Source organism: Danio rerio, chromosome 20, assembly GCF_049306965.1.
Source record: "Danio rerio strain Tuebingen ecotype United States chromosome 20, GRCz12tu, whole genome shotgun sequence".
Lineage (NCBI taxonomy): Eukaryota > Metazoa > Chordata > Actinopteri > Cypriniformes > Danionidae > Danio > Danio rerio.
Window position 1 is genome coordinate 3,538,073 of NC_133195.1, and position 18,122 is coordinate 3,556,194.

Sequence of the window (18,122 nt, forward strand, 5' to 3'; positions counted from 1 at the left end):
CTGCATCTGTCGGCTCCGCACACACACGGCTCCTGTGAGCTGATCGACCGCGATTCTCCGCCAATAACAGAGCGCACACAGACAGACCCGAGGATAGTGGGAGGTTCAAGCTCCCTCAGAGATGCTGAACGGATTCCCCAACTCTCTTCTGGATCTCAGCATCACCAGACCCCACGCCTGCTTGCTGCTGGAGGGATTGTTTATATCAGGAAGGGATGCGACAGAAGGTGCGCGCGCTTTCACGGGCTCGTCCCGTTAAAGATGATCTGTCCAGCGGGCAGCAGTGGTAACTTTCACGCCAAGTGCCTTTCGGTGGGAGAACACGCGTTCATTCACTGCGCGTTAATTTGAGCATTTCACGAGAGAGAGCGATTTGGGATACATACACGTGGTCCCATTGGATTAAGCTTTAATTTACAGCGAACTTCAAATTAAATCCAAGCATTGGATGGGACTGAAACCTGTGGTCCAGACCTGGTGGATTATCACAAGGTGGATTAGACCACGATGAGAAGTTTCGCGTTGGTTTTGGAGAGTTGTAAACGCGATAGGATGTCTCAGGATCTCTTCTGTGGACTATGTTGTGAAACCTGCACATTAATCCAAAGGGATATGAGTTGATAATCCTCGTTTTTTATATAGGAACACACCTGTTTCATGATTGTGGAGATACCTGACGCGTTGGTTGAGTTCAAGATGCATCAACACTTGTGGACGGAGTGTGATGTGAGGAAGCCTCGGTGGATTTACTGAAGTTGTGCGTTGGTTTATTCATGGATTAAAAAGAGATTTAAATCAAGCATGTAAATGGACAGCGAACATCTCGTTGTTTCGTCAGGGGAATGGATCCGGACCGCGTTCGGTTTTCTGTCAGTTTCACGTGTGTTCGCTTTATTGTAAAGACTGAGGTACATAATCGTCGAGATCTTTTATTTGTGAAGACAGAGATGGCTGACAATTACTTCTGCACAACTCCCGATAATGCACTGACTTAGTGCTTTGATTTGAAAGATAAGTTTGGGATTATCGAAGGTCTGTGGATGATTGACGCTTCAACAGGTGACTGAGGTAAAACATCTCTCTCTAAATATAACAATTTAAATTGACTGTGTTAAATATTAGCTACCTGAGCTATTAGTTTATAGAGCATGAGGAGAATTGTAGAAACATCTACTGGAACGCTTTTACCAAAAAAGATTAGATTTGTCTTCTTATTTGTCATGTTTTATAATCAGTTTACACAATTTGACCATGTTTTAGATGGGGCTAGATAAGTGTTTAAAAACAGAGTGCTAATTGTCTAAATAACTGCAGCTTGTGCACGTTTCCACAAAGTTTAAGTAACGACAAACGTTTTCTTACAGTGCTGTAATTAGACGACATGTCCAATAGTTTTACCTGAGGAGATAAAAGGCTGTTCCAGCACTTTCCCTAAAGGTTTCCTACATGCGGTAATGTTGACAAAATATGTTTAGGATGTGAGGTAAACCACTTTGGCGCCACAAGATTTCATTTGAAAAAGATATAAAAACTCCCCGTGATTCACTGAATATTTTGAACACTGGGAACCATTATAATAATTAGTTCTTTAGAGATAGTAGTTATTAAAGAGAGCTCAATCATGCCAAAACGACAATTCTGTCATCACACCATTGTGGAGGATAGTAGGACCTGTGTGCAAGTCCAATATGAACTAAGGATAGCTGATGTTGTGCTGCATCTTCTTTTGTTTAAAGGTAACTGTGTAGTTACTAATGCAGTGAAAATCTGCTAATTGTACACACATAAACACATTAGTGCATTGCCATTGTGGAGGATAGTAGCATCTGTGTGCAAGTCCAATATAAACTAAGATTAGCTGATGTTGTGCTGCATCTTCTTTTGTTTAAAAGTAACTGTGTAATTACAAATACAGTGAAAATCTGTTTGCTAGTTATAAATAAATGAACACAGTGCATTGAATGACTTTACGTTTTTGTGAGCTAAACTGTTTTTTTTTTTTTGTGAACTAAGCATTGCATCAGTTGATGAAATATGGTTATTTTCTGTAAATTTAAACAGTATAAACTTCCGTATCTTTACAGAAAATTTCTGGCAACCACTGCTGGTATTTTTCAGTAAATTTAACGGATTTTTTTAGGAGTGTAAATAAATTAGAGCTAAATTATAAATGTTGTGTTGATTGAACTAACAACATTACCTTACCTTTATTAAACTAACTTATGTTCACTCAAATAAATATTCTTTCTTTAAGGTAACTTAACTCGGTTATGTGGAACCTGTTGACATAAAAAAGTTAATTAAAGCCAACATATCATTTTTTGAGTGTACGTTTTTGTGAGCTAAACTAGGTTTTTGTGAACTGAGCATTGTATCAGTTGATGAAAAACAGATACTTTCTGTAAATTTAAACAGTCCTATAAAACTTTTTAACAGTGTAAATAAATTAAAGCTAAAATATAAATGTTGTGTTGATTGAACTACCAACATTACATTACCTTTATGTAACTAACTTTAGGCAAGGCAAGTTTATTTATATAGCACATTTCATACACAGTGGCAATTCAAAGTGCTTTACATAAACAAGAATAAAAGAAACAAGTAAAATAAAAATAAAAACAAATAATAAAAATGAGTAAAAAAAAAAACATAAAAACAGGTAAAATGTAATATAAAAGAATGAAGAAGAAGAGAAAAACATAATAACATAAACATAAAACATAACTTAATTTTACTCAAAATAATATTCTTTCTTTTGGGTAACTTAACTCGGTTACATGAAACCTGTTGACATAAAAAAGTTAATTAAAGCCAACATATAATTTTTTGAGTGTACTCTTCCTTCATTTGTTCCAAACCTTTATGATTTTCATTCTCCTGCTGAACACAAAAGAAGATAATTTAAAGAAAGCTTAAAACATGTAACCGTTGACTTCTGAAGTATTTGTTTTCCTACTGTGTAGTCAATGGTTACAAGTTTTTAGCTTTCTTCAAAATATCTTCTTTTGTGTTGAACAGAAGAAAGAAACTTATAAAGCTTGGAAATTGTGAGTGAATGTACATTTTGGGTGATTCATCTCTTCAAACACATCAAATTATTTCTAAAAGTAGCTTATGGTTTAAACAAAAGTGTGTCTTTTAGAGTCAAATCGTATGCACAATATTTAGTTTGACTTATCTTAAGTATTATTCATAATGTGTATTTGTGTTTGTTTTGAACCTGGAATTCAGATTTTGCTTACACTGTGGGAAATAATAAAAAAGAATAATGTTCTGACAGAGAATGACAAGTAAATTCCTACTAAATGATCATTTTCTCAACTCCTAAAACAATACACAATGTTCATTCATGCTATTGTAGAAGAGCTAACATGATCCTCTCTGTGTTTCTCCACTCGCAGCGTGCAGTAGGCTGTATCAGAATGCTTGTACTGGTATGAAAGCTGGTCCTGTGGGTTTACAGTTGACCCTCCGTGCTTCCTTCATTTCCTGCCCTGCTTCTCGCTGTCCACATGCAGGCGAAGAAGCGATACCTGCTGGTATCAGTGGGCGCCTGTAGCCTGCTGCTCGCCTACCTGTGTGGCCTGCAGATCGGTGAGTTCCACAGCCAAAACCGCGCAGCACTTTACGGACTCTCGCAGGTGCCCAGCTTTCCACCTCGCTGGCCCGAATGGGTGGATCCCCCACTGCAGACATACCTGGGTGAGGCAGAGCAGGAAGAAGATGGACCTCTGCTTCTTCATCAACACACATCTCCTCGAGAGAGACGCGAAATTCAGAAGAACATCTACAAGAGCCGCAGATGCCGCATGGACACCTGCTTTGACTTTCAGCGATGTGAACGAGGGTTTAAAATCTACGTGTATCCACCTCAGAAAGGCGAAGTGCCCTCGGAAAGCTACCAGAAGATTCTGGCCGCCATCGAGGAGTCACGGTTCTACACCACGGACCCTAACGAGGCCTGTTTGTTTGTTTTAAGCATAGACACTTTAGACAGGGACCAGCTGTCTGCTCAGTATGTGCATAACGTCCGAGCTCGAATTCAAAGCCTCCCTTTGTGGTATGAAGGGAGGAACCATTTGATTTTTAACTTGTACTCTGGAACTTGGCCTGATTATACGGAGGAACTAGGGTTCGATATCGGACAAGCCATGTTAGCTAAGGCTAGCACTGACATGGACAACTTCAGACCACATTTTGACATTTCCATACCTCTGTTTTCAAAAGACCATCCGCAGAAAGGAGGAGACAAAGGTTTTCTGAATCTTAACAATGTCCCTCCTTTACGGAAATACTTGCTGGTCTTCAAGGGGAAAAGGTATCTAACTGGCATCGGCTCCGAAACCAGAAACGCACTTTATCATATACATAATGGGGATGATATCATTTTATTGACTACCTGCAAACATGGAAAGGACTGGGAGAAACATAAGGATGCAAGGTGTGACCGAGACAATGAAGAATACACAAAGTAAGTCACATGTTTGGCTATTTTTATTGCGCTGGTGGATGGGTTAAAGCGAAACCTTAGAGATATTGGAGTAAATAAAGGATAAATTGGTTGAAACATTTGGTAACTCTATTTGAGGGTGTCCTTGTTACACATGTTCTTGTTATAGTAATAACATTTAATTATGCACAATTAGACTTGACCACTGTTGGGTTTAGTTTTCTACTGAGAAATAAAGGAATTCATGTAATTTAAGCCGTAGACCCAATCCCAATTCTACCACTTAACCCTTCCCTTTACCCCTACCTCTCGTTTTGCGCGTGCACGCAAAGAGGTAGGGGTGTCCCAATTCTCTTTAGCTTGAAGGCGTAGGGCTAAGGTAATTAGCCCTTCGAAAGAACCCCACTTGAAACCCATGGGTAAGAAAATTTCCCAGAATACACCAGCCACAACGGCAGTATTGCTGAACCCGGAAGTAATGAGATCCACAAATTACTATTTTTTGTTATTATTACAAATTTTTACAACAAACAAACACGTGTTTTAATATATTCATAACCGCGTTCGTGTTTTAGTGTCATGCTTTAAAAAAAAAAAACGCTAAAAAAACTTGCTAAATTTCACGATCAATAATCTCTATTAATAACTCTAAAGGTGTGGGGGTACAAAAATAGAATTGGGATTGGGCTTATACTTGCCTTGAATACTGTACATAAACTCAACATTTTCTATTTAAAGAGCTCCTATTAGATTGCTAAATTTCGCGATCTATAATCTCTATTATTACCTCCTTTACAGCAGTCCCACAACATTTTTTTGACACTCGAAGACCCTGTCAGTAATGTCTAGTGGCTCTCAATTGATATTTTACAGTGTTTGCCTCCAGATCGATGCGTTTCAACAGATTTAAAGGGTTTTTACTGTATTTTACATTTAGGGTTAGGGTTAGGTTGTTTATCTTAATGGATATCAATCAATAGATGAACAGAAGTCAGACTATTTCCAAGCATCAGCAGTTTTTTTGCCATCTCTTGTAGTTCTGTCAGGTTTACTGAAGAAAAGGCCCAAATACTGTGTAGTTGTAAAGAATAACTGAAGTAAAAAAAAATTCAAGAGCTTTGAATCTGTCTGTGTGTTATTTTTACAGACGTTTTTCAGCCATTTCTAAACATAGTAGTTTTAATAACTAATTTCTAATAGCTGATTTATTTTATCCTTGTCATGATGATAGTAAATAATATTTGACTACATATTTTTCAAGACACTTCTATACAGCTTTAAGTGACATTTAAAGGCTTAACTAGGTTAACTAGGCAGGTTAGGGTAATTAGGTAAGTTATTGTATAGCGATGGTTTGTTCTGGAGACTATCTGGAAAAAAATATAGCTTAAAGGGGCTAATAATTTTGACCCTAAAATGGTTTTAAAAAATTAAAAACTGCTTTTACTCTAGCCGAAATGAAACAAATAAGACTTTCATATATTATCAGACATACTGTGAAAATTTCCTTGCTCTGTTAAACATCATTTGGAAAAAAAATAAATAAATAATCGAAAGGGGGCTAATAATTCTGACTTCAACTGTACGTACATGCACAATGTTTTGAATTTTTTAAAAATAAAATTATGTAGAAAAATAAGGGAATAATAGAAGTGAAAAGAAATGTTTTGCTAAAAAATAAAGCTTTAAAATAAGCATTTTCGCTAGACAATCAGTTTGGGCCTATAAAAAAAACTCAGAGAAAAAGGTGGGCCTCCAAATGAAAAAGGTTGAGAACCCCTGCATTAAAGCAATGAGGTTAAACACCAGCATACTGCTCTATTCTTATCCAGAAGTAAAACAGTGACACACATTCAGTATTAATCCACATAGTAGCAAAAGATTAACTATTTAAAAAAACTTGACCACAACAAGTGTGTAGGAAAAGCTGACCGTGGCCATAGCAACGACAAACGCATTTAAATCCGTAACAACGCGTCACATTTTCAACATGGCTTTAGACGCGATATGAGAATATCCGCTTGTTAAGTGGTGACGTTATGGTGACGTATATAATACTGTTTCCGGGTCCAAGCCGCCACTCATTTGAGTTGATAAATTATTTGTTTATGATCACTATTAATTCATATCACACATTAAAATTAATTTTATATAAAGTCATAGTGTACACAACAATCTCTGGGCTTGCTGCATCACAAATACCAAAATTTTAACAATTTATAAAAAATGAATCACTTTCTGGCCATCGGGCATTAGGGATGGACATATATATTGCGATCGTTATTTACGAAAGTATTTAATCGCTTTGTAAACGTTATAATTACTATTTCATGAGTCTCCCCATACATTTGAATAGAGTGCTTGGACCTGGAACCCGCTTCGCGTGACGTCACACTTAACAAGCGGATAAAGAGTTAATCATATACAGTACAATCAGTCACAAGTAATAAAACACAATTGAATGCATAATTTGCAAGCTAGAGAAAACAAGGAGGCCACAATTTCAAGCACACTTACTTACACTTGTGAAATGGAGGAAGAAACTGATGCATGAACTGTGCACTGATAAAGTTCCGGTCAAGTCACATATAGTCTTTTCTGATCCTTCCTTTACCAAACGGCTGACGAATCCCCTGTTGTAAGTGTGAAGATTGCTGAAGCACTCGTCAGATAAATGACAGGAACACAGCACAAGGGTATTATCTAACCAGTACGCCCATGTAATTATTTAACATTACTCTGTAGTTAAATGAATAGTTACACTGTAACAAGGACACCTTAAAATAAACAGTAACTGACCATTCTTGAAAAGTCATACAGGTTTACGATGAAATGATCATGAGTATAGACCTTTTTCTTGGAACGCAAAATTACCCATTATGCTTTGCGTGTATGCGCAAGGAGAATGCGAAGAACTTCCGGTCGGCAGCTGATGCGTGTAAACAGTCACATTTGGACAGCTCTGAAATGATAGTTTTAATCTATTTTACCTGCTTTTATCCTCTTTGAACTAATACTGTTGTCCATCAGCAGCATCTCCTGGACTGATCATTTACAGAAATGCGATCTAATAGGATGGAAAACAGCTGCTGTGAGGCGTTTTCCCCTCGTTGTCAGACGGCATCTTCTGCAGTTTAAATGAAGCCTCGTCATCGCTAAAGTCAACATTTTCTCTTTATTTCAAATATATAACCAGCCCAAACTAATGTAATTCACCAAAATGTTTGACACACACACGTAGCCTGTACTGTGCCACTGATTTAATAACTGTGACAAAGTGAAAATATAGGCTAGCGTCATTTTGAAATGACAGAAAAACACAAACTGTGGTAAAAACAACACACGAAATAAAACACAAACGGCTCACGATTAGAATGAACAGCAAATCAGCCAGCAGAGGATCAATAACAGACTTTTATTGGTCATTTTTGTAAATTGCACGACTTTCATACCTGTTAAGTTTCATGCCAGTACTCTGGTTTGCTTGCTCGCTCTCTCTCTCTCTCTCTCTCTCTCTCTCTCTGTGTGTGTGTGTGTTAAAGAGCCGCTGAGCTAACAGCTGACAGGCCGGGAACACACACTGTATTTCTGACGGCAGATACGTGAATTAGGAATACGTTTTTCTCGTATTTCTGACGCGCTTGAACCACATGTGACAGATTATAACGGCTTTAACAGACACGTTTCTAAGTTGCGTGTCACAAAAACACTCTGTTATCCATTTAAAACGTTATTGAAACCCATTTTCGGAGCGCAAATTACCAGTTGTACACGCTGTGAACGGAAGTTTTTAGCATTCTACCGGAAGAGGCTGGTCGCTATGGCGCCCTCCATGCAGCAGCCATGAAAAAGGTCTATAAGAGAGATGTCAGCATTTCTATTATGGCTTGAACCATTTCTTTAATGTGCAGATTATACAGCCTTAGTTGAGCTGATGAGGTGGAGGTTGTTGTTTGCTTGATTCATACAGTAAGGGTTTTCCAGTTTGCCTCTGTATTTTATGGTTGGTCATTCAAAGGTTAACCTGAGTAAACGCCGCTGAGGATAAAAAGCGCAATGGCAGTATTTAATGTCAGGGTGATTTAGACTGTTGCTTGTTTTGTACTCTAGACTGTAGTGTTCATGTGGTCATCATGGGAATACGGCTATAAATGGAAGTGGTGTTGCATTTGTCTAGCTCAGGAAAAAAAAAGCAAAAAAGTGCTGTGAAAAAAGGACTCTAGAGGTCTCTTAGCCTGAAACAAAGCCAATCTTCATCTGTTCCTGACAAATAAATGTGAGCGCTTTGTGTAAATGCACAATTTTGCTGAGATTTATGCTATCGTGTTCAATTCTCCAAGGTACAATGATTAAATTGTTATTGTCTTATATTATAACGTGTATATGCTTGACTTTTTTTCCATCATTAGACACCGGATACCATGTGCAACAACTCGTAACAGTGATATCAAGCAATTTTTTAATATGGATCCAGCGTTATTTATCAAATAATTTTTGCTGTTTTGTTGTTCTAAATAGTTTGTACGGACTGTTAAAAAATCAGTTAACTTTGTAATTGTTGTCCATCGGTATAACACTGTTGTTACATAGTTATTACATAGGTGCAGTTGGATTTTTGTTTTTTGACTGTTACAACAACACCATACACCGAGATCACGGCTGACGCCAGGAGAATCATGCAAAAATCAGAATAAAGCTAGATTAGCTTAGTTTTTGTTGTCCATCGATATACCATTGTTATTACACAGTTATTATCATCTAAAGATATGCTTTTTTTCTATGTAATTACATAGGCGCAGTTGGATTTCCGTTTTCTGAATGATACAATAACACCATACACACAGAGATCACTGCTGAGGCCAGTAGAAATATGCAAATATCAGCTAGATTAGCTAGTTTCTTTATTGTTATAACAGTGTTATAACACAGTTATCACAGTCTAATTACCATGTAATTACATAGGCACTGTTTTATTACTGTTTTCTGAAAGTTACAATAACACCATACACAGAGATCACGGCTTACGCCATGAGGAATGTGCAAAAATGAGATTGGCGCTAGTTTACTTTTTCATTGTTATTACACAGTTATTATCATATAATTACAGTAAGTGCTGTTGGATTTGAGTTTTCTAAATGTTTCAGTAACACCATACACAGAGATCATGGCTGACACCAGGAGAATCATGCCAAAATCATATTGGCTTAGTGTTTGTTGTCCATTGGTATAACACTGTTATTACACAGATATTGCCATCTAATTACCATGTAATTACATAGGCGCAGTTGTATTTTTGTTTTTAGAATGTTACAATAACACCATACACAGCAATATCACGGCTTACGCCATGAGAAACATGCTAAAATGAGATTGGAGCCAGATTAGCTTGTTTTTTTTTTCCAAGTTATTACACAGTTATTACCATATAATTACCATGTAATTACATATGCGAGATAAGAGATTACGGCTGACACTAGGAAAATTGTGCAAAAATCACATTGGAGCTAGATTAGCTTAGTTTTGGTTGTCTGTCGGTATGACAATGTTCTTACTCAGTTGTTACTGTCTAATTATCATGTAATTACATAGGCGCAGAATTGCAATAACACCATACACAGAGATCATGGCTGATGCCAGGAAATTCGTGCATTAGCCGAAGTAAAATGTTGAAGGGTCATATCAAGTTGTTGATTTATCTGCGGTGCAGTTTTAAAAGAGTTTAAATGTCCTTTTATTTCTTATACTCATTATGCCCATGGTCAAAGCAAGTAGTTAGCAATATATATATATATATATATATATATATATATATATATATATATATATATATATATATATATATATATATATATATATATATATATATATATATATATATGAGCAATTCCGTGCAAATGTCAACCTTTCCATGAAAAAAATTAAGTTTTCACCAAAATACGGAAACCGTTTCTGGGTTTTTTGGGAAATCAAGTATTTTACAGTACTTTAGAAATACTCAAAAATGCATCTGTCAATGTTTTCAAACTATTCTATTTGATTTACCAAAGTCACGTAAGTGGCAATTTCACATCCGTCACATCCGTCACATCCATAACGGAGACATGTCACATCCATAACGACACTTTTTCCTCATGAATGTGAAAATATTAAATAAAATAAAACCAATCATTTTGGTTTCGTAGAGAGCCGACTCTCATCCTTTTAATTATTATTGCTTCTTTTGGGTTGTGCAGTTTAATTCACAGGTTTTCTACAAAATATGTTGTGTACTGTAAACCCGCAGACTTTTTGTGTCACATCCATAACGCAAGTTTATTTTCTACATTTAAAATACAAAACATGTTTACAGCTTGATATTTTTCTGGTACCTTAACTCTGTGGTCAGTTGTTCTGGAAAATATAAACAAAAGTTTCAATATAATGTTAACGTCTAACTGTATATGCGAATTTATGTTTTCAGTTTTTACTGCAAATGTCACATCCATAACGCTGAAATTGCTCATATATATATATATATATATATATATATATATATATATATATATATATATATATATATATATATATATATATTTATATATATATATATATATATATATATATATATATATATATATATATATATATATATATATATATATAATGTTATTTTTACATAATATATATTTCAAAATGTTTCAACCATTCATTTGCCCTGATGTGTTAAATGATGAAGCCTAATCACTTAATAATGAAAAATCTTTTTGCATTTAAAATGTTAAATAATTGTCATTTACATGTGGTCAATATATATATATATATATATATATAACCTGTAAATTGATTTAGAATTTACAAAAGTGGTACTATATAATGATTATATCCATTTCAAATGAACGTTCAAGATGTCAAATTAATGTCAAAAATGACACAGATGTGCGCTGAGTTTTTCACCTTGCAATGAATGACAAAATGGCAAGCGCTCAAATAACATCTCTACCATTGACAACAACAAAAAAACAAATGCCCAGCCGAGAAAAAAAAAGCTTTGGTGGTCACGCATCGTTACTGAAACTTTACTGATTTTGAAATGAAATACTCAGCAAGCAGGTATTGTGCCATTCAGGTGTCCGCACGCTGATGTCCATTTAGTGTATTAAAGAGTACTGCATTAATGTATAATAAAGTGTATTAAAAGGCTGGCAAGATCTGACTTTTAAGTAATTGGATCATCAGACTGCAGAAAGTAAGGTTGGAAGGTCTTGACTAGCAGACTCTTATGCTTCAAATGAATGGAGAGGATTTCTGAGAGGCAGAACGCTCAATAATTGGCCCTCAGTTGAATTAATCAGGAGAGCTTAGAGTCACAAAAAATATCCAACACACACACACACACATACACATACTGTATATACACCTGCACACATGTACGCACACCAGCACACACACACAGACACACACACACATGCATGCATGCACAAAAAAAGATGAAAGCCTAAATACATGAACACACAAACACACACACACACACACACACACACACACACATACGTGCATCCACACACACACTTGCACAGTCACTCAAGCACACACATACATGCTCAAAAAACAGCCCTGAACACTAGCATACCCACAAACACAATCAAATGCATATAGCACACACACACACCCACACACAAGCACAAATACACCAGCACAAACGTGCACACACACATACACAAACACACACATACATGTACAAACTTATGCAAACACACCGTCCCAAAAATACACACCCACACACACACTACCACAGTCACACAAGCACACCCACTCACCAACACACCACACAAATGCATACACACACACACACACACACACACACATGCACTTACACATACACATGCACGCACAAAAAACATGCAAGACTGTACGCATGCACACACGTGCACTATATGTATTTATGTGCACACTCCCACAAACACACACGCACGCACACACTTGCACAGGCACACACCACATACACACATGAGCATGCATACATGCATGCACACTCACACACACACTAACATATATGCATACATACACATGCACATGCACGCACACACAAACACATACATGCACACACACACAGGCACAAGCACACACTAACTTAAATGCATACTTATACACACATCCACAAACAAAATCACATGCACATACTTGAATGAATGGACACACACGCACACAGACATGCAGAGACACACACACACATGCACACAAGCACACTACGCTGGCATACCCATACACGCACATGCACATGCTTGTAGGCATGCACACATAGGCAGAGACACACACAAACGTACACTTGTACACACAAAAATGCACACATACACGCGCAAATACACACAAGCACACCTGAACACACACATGCAGAACACAAATGCACACATAAAATGATCAATGGCAGAAACTTCTCATATTATACTGTAGGATATTGTGTAGTTAAGTATAGTTTCTGATATGAATGCATAATCTAGTTTCAGATCTGTACGTTTTGATGCTTGTAGTAAATAAAATGGGCTGTGCTGCTTTTCCGGGCCATGATTTTGTAGTTTGTGTGAAACATCAAAAGTTTTTTCTTCTTTATTGGTCTTGTGTGTTGCAGGGAATGGGTCTATAATACTTGGTTGTGTCACATTTTTACGGTCAGCAATAACAGTTGAGTCATGAGTTGGATCGTTAGTGTTCTGCTTCTCAAAACGTTCGCCTGACTCTGTAACCTAACAAGCTGAGCAAAGTAAATCATACATTAAACAATATTCAAACGAAAACATGCACCGATGACAATAATGGGATCACATGTAAAGTCTGAGAATGCCACTTTCACACATGCTGTGTGTGTGTGTGTGGTGTGAGCTTTCACACCGATGCTGTTGGTGGTTCATCAGTTTACAGATCAGTTTTCTTTGGTGACTTTTATGTTCCAGAAGTTGATTTGTAAGAACAGTAATAATAATAATAATAATAATAGTAATAATAATAATAATAATAATAATAATAATAATAATAATAAATTTTACATACATCACACAGACACGCATATATACAGTATATATTTAGATAGATAGATAGTCTCAGTGCTGCTTGTGTCTGCAGACGTGGACGGTGTGTGAATGTTGTTAATATGGGCTGCAGATTTGTCGCAGATGCAGTATTGTGTGAAACAGGCCAACAGCATATAACTCAAAGACGCAACAAGCACAACACTACTGCAAATAACCCCGTAATTCACTTGATTTATTAGCGCCAAGCTGTGTGCAGTGAACCAGAATTCAGTTGTGCAAATTTGAGCAAATCATATGCAGACTAAAGACCCTGCTGTACTTTGAGCAAAATTTCATTTACATGGAAACAAACTAAATTTGGCCAAAAGGAGGTGTGATAGTTAACAAATAGCAACTTACTGTAAGCTGATACTGTAGTTTTTGTGTTCCTTAACTAAAATATTTTATTAAAGGGACGGTTCAACAAAAATAAAATATAAAAATGTAATATTTATTACATTATTACTGTACATTATAAAAATAATATTTTGTTTTATTTCACATTTTTTAAATAAGATATTTAACAAAAAACGTTACCATACCAATACAAAGGGAAAAAAATAATACAAAATAATTGACCTTAGCCCCTCATAACATATGTAGCATAAACATATTATTATTATTATTTTTTTTTTAAGAAGATGACAGTATTCACTAGGGGTGTCACGATTTAGATTTTTAATCGAAATCGATCGAAATTTATGCTCAATTTCGATTATCGAATCAAAAAATAGAATCGTCGATGCTGCCACGCCCCCATGTCACGTCAGCTTGGGAAAAAAACAGGCTTGTTAAACTGCAGAAGCAGGAGACCCGTCGACAGAGCTTAAACCCTCTCCTCTTTCAATGAAGTCGCCGGTGTGGAAGCATTTTGGATTTCCAGTGAGTTATGTTGACAACGTTCATGTTGTCGACAAAGAAAACAGTTTTGCAAGCTCTGCTCTGTACGTATTACGTACGGTTCGTCCGATAGACAACACCGGCATCGCGATCCTCCGCCCGCCCCCGTTGCAAATCCGCTCGCGAAAAGTTCACACTCAGGCCCTGTTTACACTGTCTTTGTTTTTAAATGGCATTTTAGAACGACAACGATTTGACATCCACATTGGCGTGTAGCATTTCTGAGCAGCCCTCCTTCCTCTCTACCTCTGAAAATGCACATCACGTGACCACACAGACACAGACGCACACACAGCCATGCGCTCGAGATAACAGCTCCAGGCAGTCAGAGGACTGCTTCAATCTTTCACTCACTTGTACTTCGTCATTTTAGCGAACACCTCAGATACTGTTGGCTGGTTTCTGTTGGTTGTGCACCTTTTTTACCGACACCATTATAACGACACAGATCACTGCCTATTCACGAGTCCCGCAGAAAAAGTGATTGACAGGTGGTAATTATGTGTGTATCTTGCCTTTATTCATTTACTGTATGATTTGTTTATGGGTAAAACAAAGACCATGCAGGTCAGGTAGTTTAAACGGTAGGCTACAAATAATTAATTGGTCATTAATTAATTATTCATAATCGAAAATCGAATCGAATCGTGCCTTTAGAATCGAAAATGTAATCGAATCGAGGATTTGGAGGATCGTGACACCCTTAGTATTCACGTTTTTACAAAGTCAGTGTCATGAATATATGGGTTAGAGATGAAAGTTTACCAGGGTAAAATGCTAGATTCCCAAGAGTCTTAAAATACAGTAGGTCACAATATAAAATATTATGACAAACTGACATCATCAGAGCAGTGCTCCAAACGTGAAAGCAAATGCGCAGACTTTGATTGACGATTACCAAAACAAGCTTTTTCTTTGTTTTGTTTTTCTTTCACGGATTCTTGCAGAATTTTAGCAATTTCACACTGAATTTACAAATACCACTGTAATGTATTAGAAATACAGACCTCACAGAAAGTACCACCTGAATTTCTGATAGGTTTGAAATGAGTAAAATGAAGACCGAAATTTTCACGAGATGAATCTGAAGGATCTCCACCTTCTTCTCACCTGTAGATTTCTCCCCTCCAGAGTTTGAATGGAAAGTTCACACCGATGAGCTTTCATTATCGAGCGCGTCGAGCAGAAGATGTCGAGTCGGCGTTTGTTCTTCGAGTGCAAGAACAGAAGGAGGAAGAAGGTGGAGAAACAAGGCAGAAAGTGCTCCCACTGCTAAGATGTATTGATAGACTCTAAATTAGAGCAGCTCACGACTGGGTGCTTCCTCCAAATCCATCACCACTTGAGAAAGAGAGAGACGGCATAAAGAGAGAAAGAAAGACAAGCATATAGTGTGTGTGTGAGAGAAAGAGAGGAGCCTGCTGGTTTTTAATTAGGGTGTGTGATTAACGTGATGTGTTGTTGTTTTAGGGGTTTTTTTATTTATTTTTTGCTGCAGAATCACACAAAAGGGAAGTGATTACCAATCCCAGTTTTACCTCCAAAATTAATCGCCCTCTTCAGTAAACACAGCTGCTCAAACTTGGAGAGCTCACTGCTGCGGAGCATTCAATTTGTAAACCTTTATGACAAACAAACTCGAGGAATTGATCTGTTGTCAGGCATAAAGTGAACCATGGTGTAATAAAAGGCGCAAAACGTTTACTCTGTTATTGTAACACAACCTGTTGACCTTTGGTCAAGTGTTTATGTAAAAGTTTGCAAATATTTTTAACATAGGCTCATTCTGAAAACATAGCTCTATATAAATTTTTGGTGATGGCGAATAATGTAGCCAGATGTACATACGACTGCATTTTGTCATTAAGTGAAGTTTATAAACAAATTTCGAGAGGATCACGTGCTTATGATTGTTCACAGCTGTTTCAACTTTAGCTAATGACTGATTATCCTATCAGACGATCCTTAACTCACTATAAATAACCAGACTTCTCATCTCGATATCTTCGTCTTGAAGAACCCCCCCCACCCAACCCTACTTTCCCTCCTTTAAAACGGGCGTCACGGTGGCCAGCGATTAGCGCTTTTGCCTCACAGCAAGAATGCCCCTGGTTTAATTTCTTTCCAAACCAGGCGACATTTCTGTGCGGAGTTTCGCTCGTTCTTCCCGTGGTGGCGTGGGTTTTCCCCGGGTTCTCCGGTTTCCGCCCACAGTGCAAAAACAAGCACTCTAAACAATTAATCCAAATATTTTAGCTGAACTCTGAGTACACCTTTCAGCATCCATATCTGACACTTAGCTACAACAAGCAAGAGGGGGAGTCATCGAGATCTACCTGAGCTCAAACTCCCCTCTCGCCTTGCAATGGAAGGGAGCCCAGGGCTCGACGATCTTATAAGCTCAGGGCTCTCATATATATATATATATATATATATATATATATATATATATATATATATATATATATGGGCAATTCCATGCAAATGTCAACCTTGTCATAAAAAATAATGCAGTTTTCACCAAAATAGAGAAACCGTTTCTACATTTTTTGTGTTAGTGAGTTTTTTACATTACTTTAAAAATACCCGTAAATGTATCTGTCAGTATTTCAAACTATTATATTTAATTTGCCAAAATCACACAAGTGGCAATTTCACAGCTGTCACATCCATAACGGAAATGTGTCACATCCATAATGACACTTTTTCTTCATAAATGCAAAAATGTCAAATAAAATAAAATCAATCATTTTAATTCTATAGTAAGCCGACTCATACCTGTTTGATGAGCATTGTGTCTTTTGGGTTGTGCAGTTTAACTGTCAGAATTTCTAAATAATCTGTTGTCGACTGTAAATTCGCAAACTTTTTATGTCACATCCATAACGCATGTTTGTTTTCCTAATTTAAAATATAAAACATGTTTACAGATTGATATTTTTCTGCTCCCAGAACTCTGTGGTGAGCTGTTTTTGAAAATATAAACAGAAGTTTTGATATAATGTCAACATATACTTTCTGTGTGAAATTATGTTTTGAGTTTTGACTGCAAATGTCACATCCATAACGCTGGAATTGCTCATATATATATATATATATATATATATATATATATATATATATATATATATATATATATATATATATATATATATATATATATGAATATACACACAGTTGAAGTCAGAATTATTAGCCCCCGTGTGGTTTATTGATTTATTTTTTCTTTTTTAAATATTTCCCAAATTATTTTTAACAGAGCAAGGAAATTTTCACAGTGTGTCTGATAATATTTTTTCTTCTGGAGAAAGTCTTATTTGTTTTATTTTGGCTAGAATAAAAGCAGTTTTCAATTAAAAAAAAAAATTTAAGGTCAAAACTATTAGCCCCTTTAAGCTATATATGTGTTTCGATAGTCCACAGAACAAACCCTCATTATACAATAACTTGCCTAATTACCCTAACCTGCCTAGTTAACCTAATTACCCTAGTTAAGCATTTAAATGTCACTTTAAGCTGTATAGAAGTGTCTTGAAAAATATCTAGTCAAATATTATTTACTGTCATCATGACAAAGATAAAATAAATCAGTTTATAGAAATGAGTTATTAAAACTATTATGTTTAGAAATGTGTTGAAAAAAAATCTTACCAAAAATTGGGTAATAAAATCAAAGGGGGGCTAATTTTGACTTCAACTGTATATATAAGTCGATTATGCTTTAGTTG

At 36.4% G+C, this 18,122-nt stretch overlaps 1 protein-coding gene across 2 annotated transcripts in view; it reads left to right on the forward strand.

Annotated features, from left to right (window-relative positions):
* The first annotated feature begins 202 nt into the window (after positions 1–202).
* The window catches only part of LOC101885478 (exostosin-1), a 443,183-nt gene continuing 425,263 nt past the window's right edge, over positions 203–18,122 (forward strand). For both annotated transcript variants that reach the window (XM_017352664.4, XM_073934039.1), the window contains exons 1-2: positions 203–1,068; positions 3,402–4,471. In XM_017352664.4, coding sequence (XP_017208153.1) covers positions 3,513–4,471 — 959 coding nt within the window. In that variant the 5' untranslated portion in view covers positions 203–1,068; positions 3,402–3,512. The remainder of the gene's footprint in view (positions 1,069–3,401; positions 4,472–18,122) is intronic.